The sequence below is a fragment of the Penaeus monodon genome, chromosome 20 (assembly GCF_015228065.2).
Source record: "Penaeus monodon isolate SGIC_2016 chromosome 20, NSTDA_Pmon_1, whole genome shotgun sequence".
NCBI classification, from domain to species: Eukaryota; Metazoa; Arthropoda; class Malacostraca; order Decapoda; family Penaeidae; genus Penaeus; species Penaeus monodon.
The window spans coordinates 21,031,587-21,031,840 of record NC_051405.1 but is presented as its reverse complement, the minus strand read 5'-3'; the positions used below and the strand labels follow the sequence as shown (position 1 = coordinate 21,031,840).

At 46.1% G+C, this 254-nt stretch overlaps 1 protein-coding gene across 1 annotated transcript in view; it reads left to right on the top strand.

Moving 5' to 3' along the window:
- LOC119585701 (multiple epidermal growth factor-like domains protein 6) overlaps positions 1-254 on the top strand; it is a gene marked incomplete in the record, with an annotated part of 104,852 nt that overhangs the window by 62,666 nt on the left and 41,932 nt on the right. Inside the window, 1 exon segment of the mRNA XM_037934375.1 lies at positions 78-180. Within this exon segment, the coding sequence (XP_037790303.1) occupies positions 78-180 (103 nt within the window).

Sequence of the window (254 nt, the reverse complement as noted above, 5' to 3'; positions counted from 1 at the left end):
GGAAACTAACAGAGAATCATAAATCGCGGGGACCGGCGTCTCTCAACCAAGATAATTAACAGTGCCGATTTCCACAGGGCGAGAGTCTTCTGTTAGGCCACGGTGCCACGTGAGGAACGGAGGGTGCAACCAGCTGTGCAATGAACAGGGGAATCGAGTTGTCTGTTCTTGTCGCCCTGGGTAATTTTTTTGTTTTTGTTTTTGTCTTGTATCACCTTCTGCTGTTTTATTTGTTAAAAAAGAGAGATGAGAGG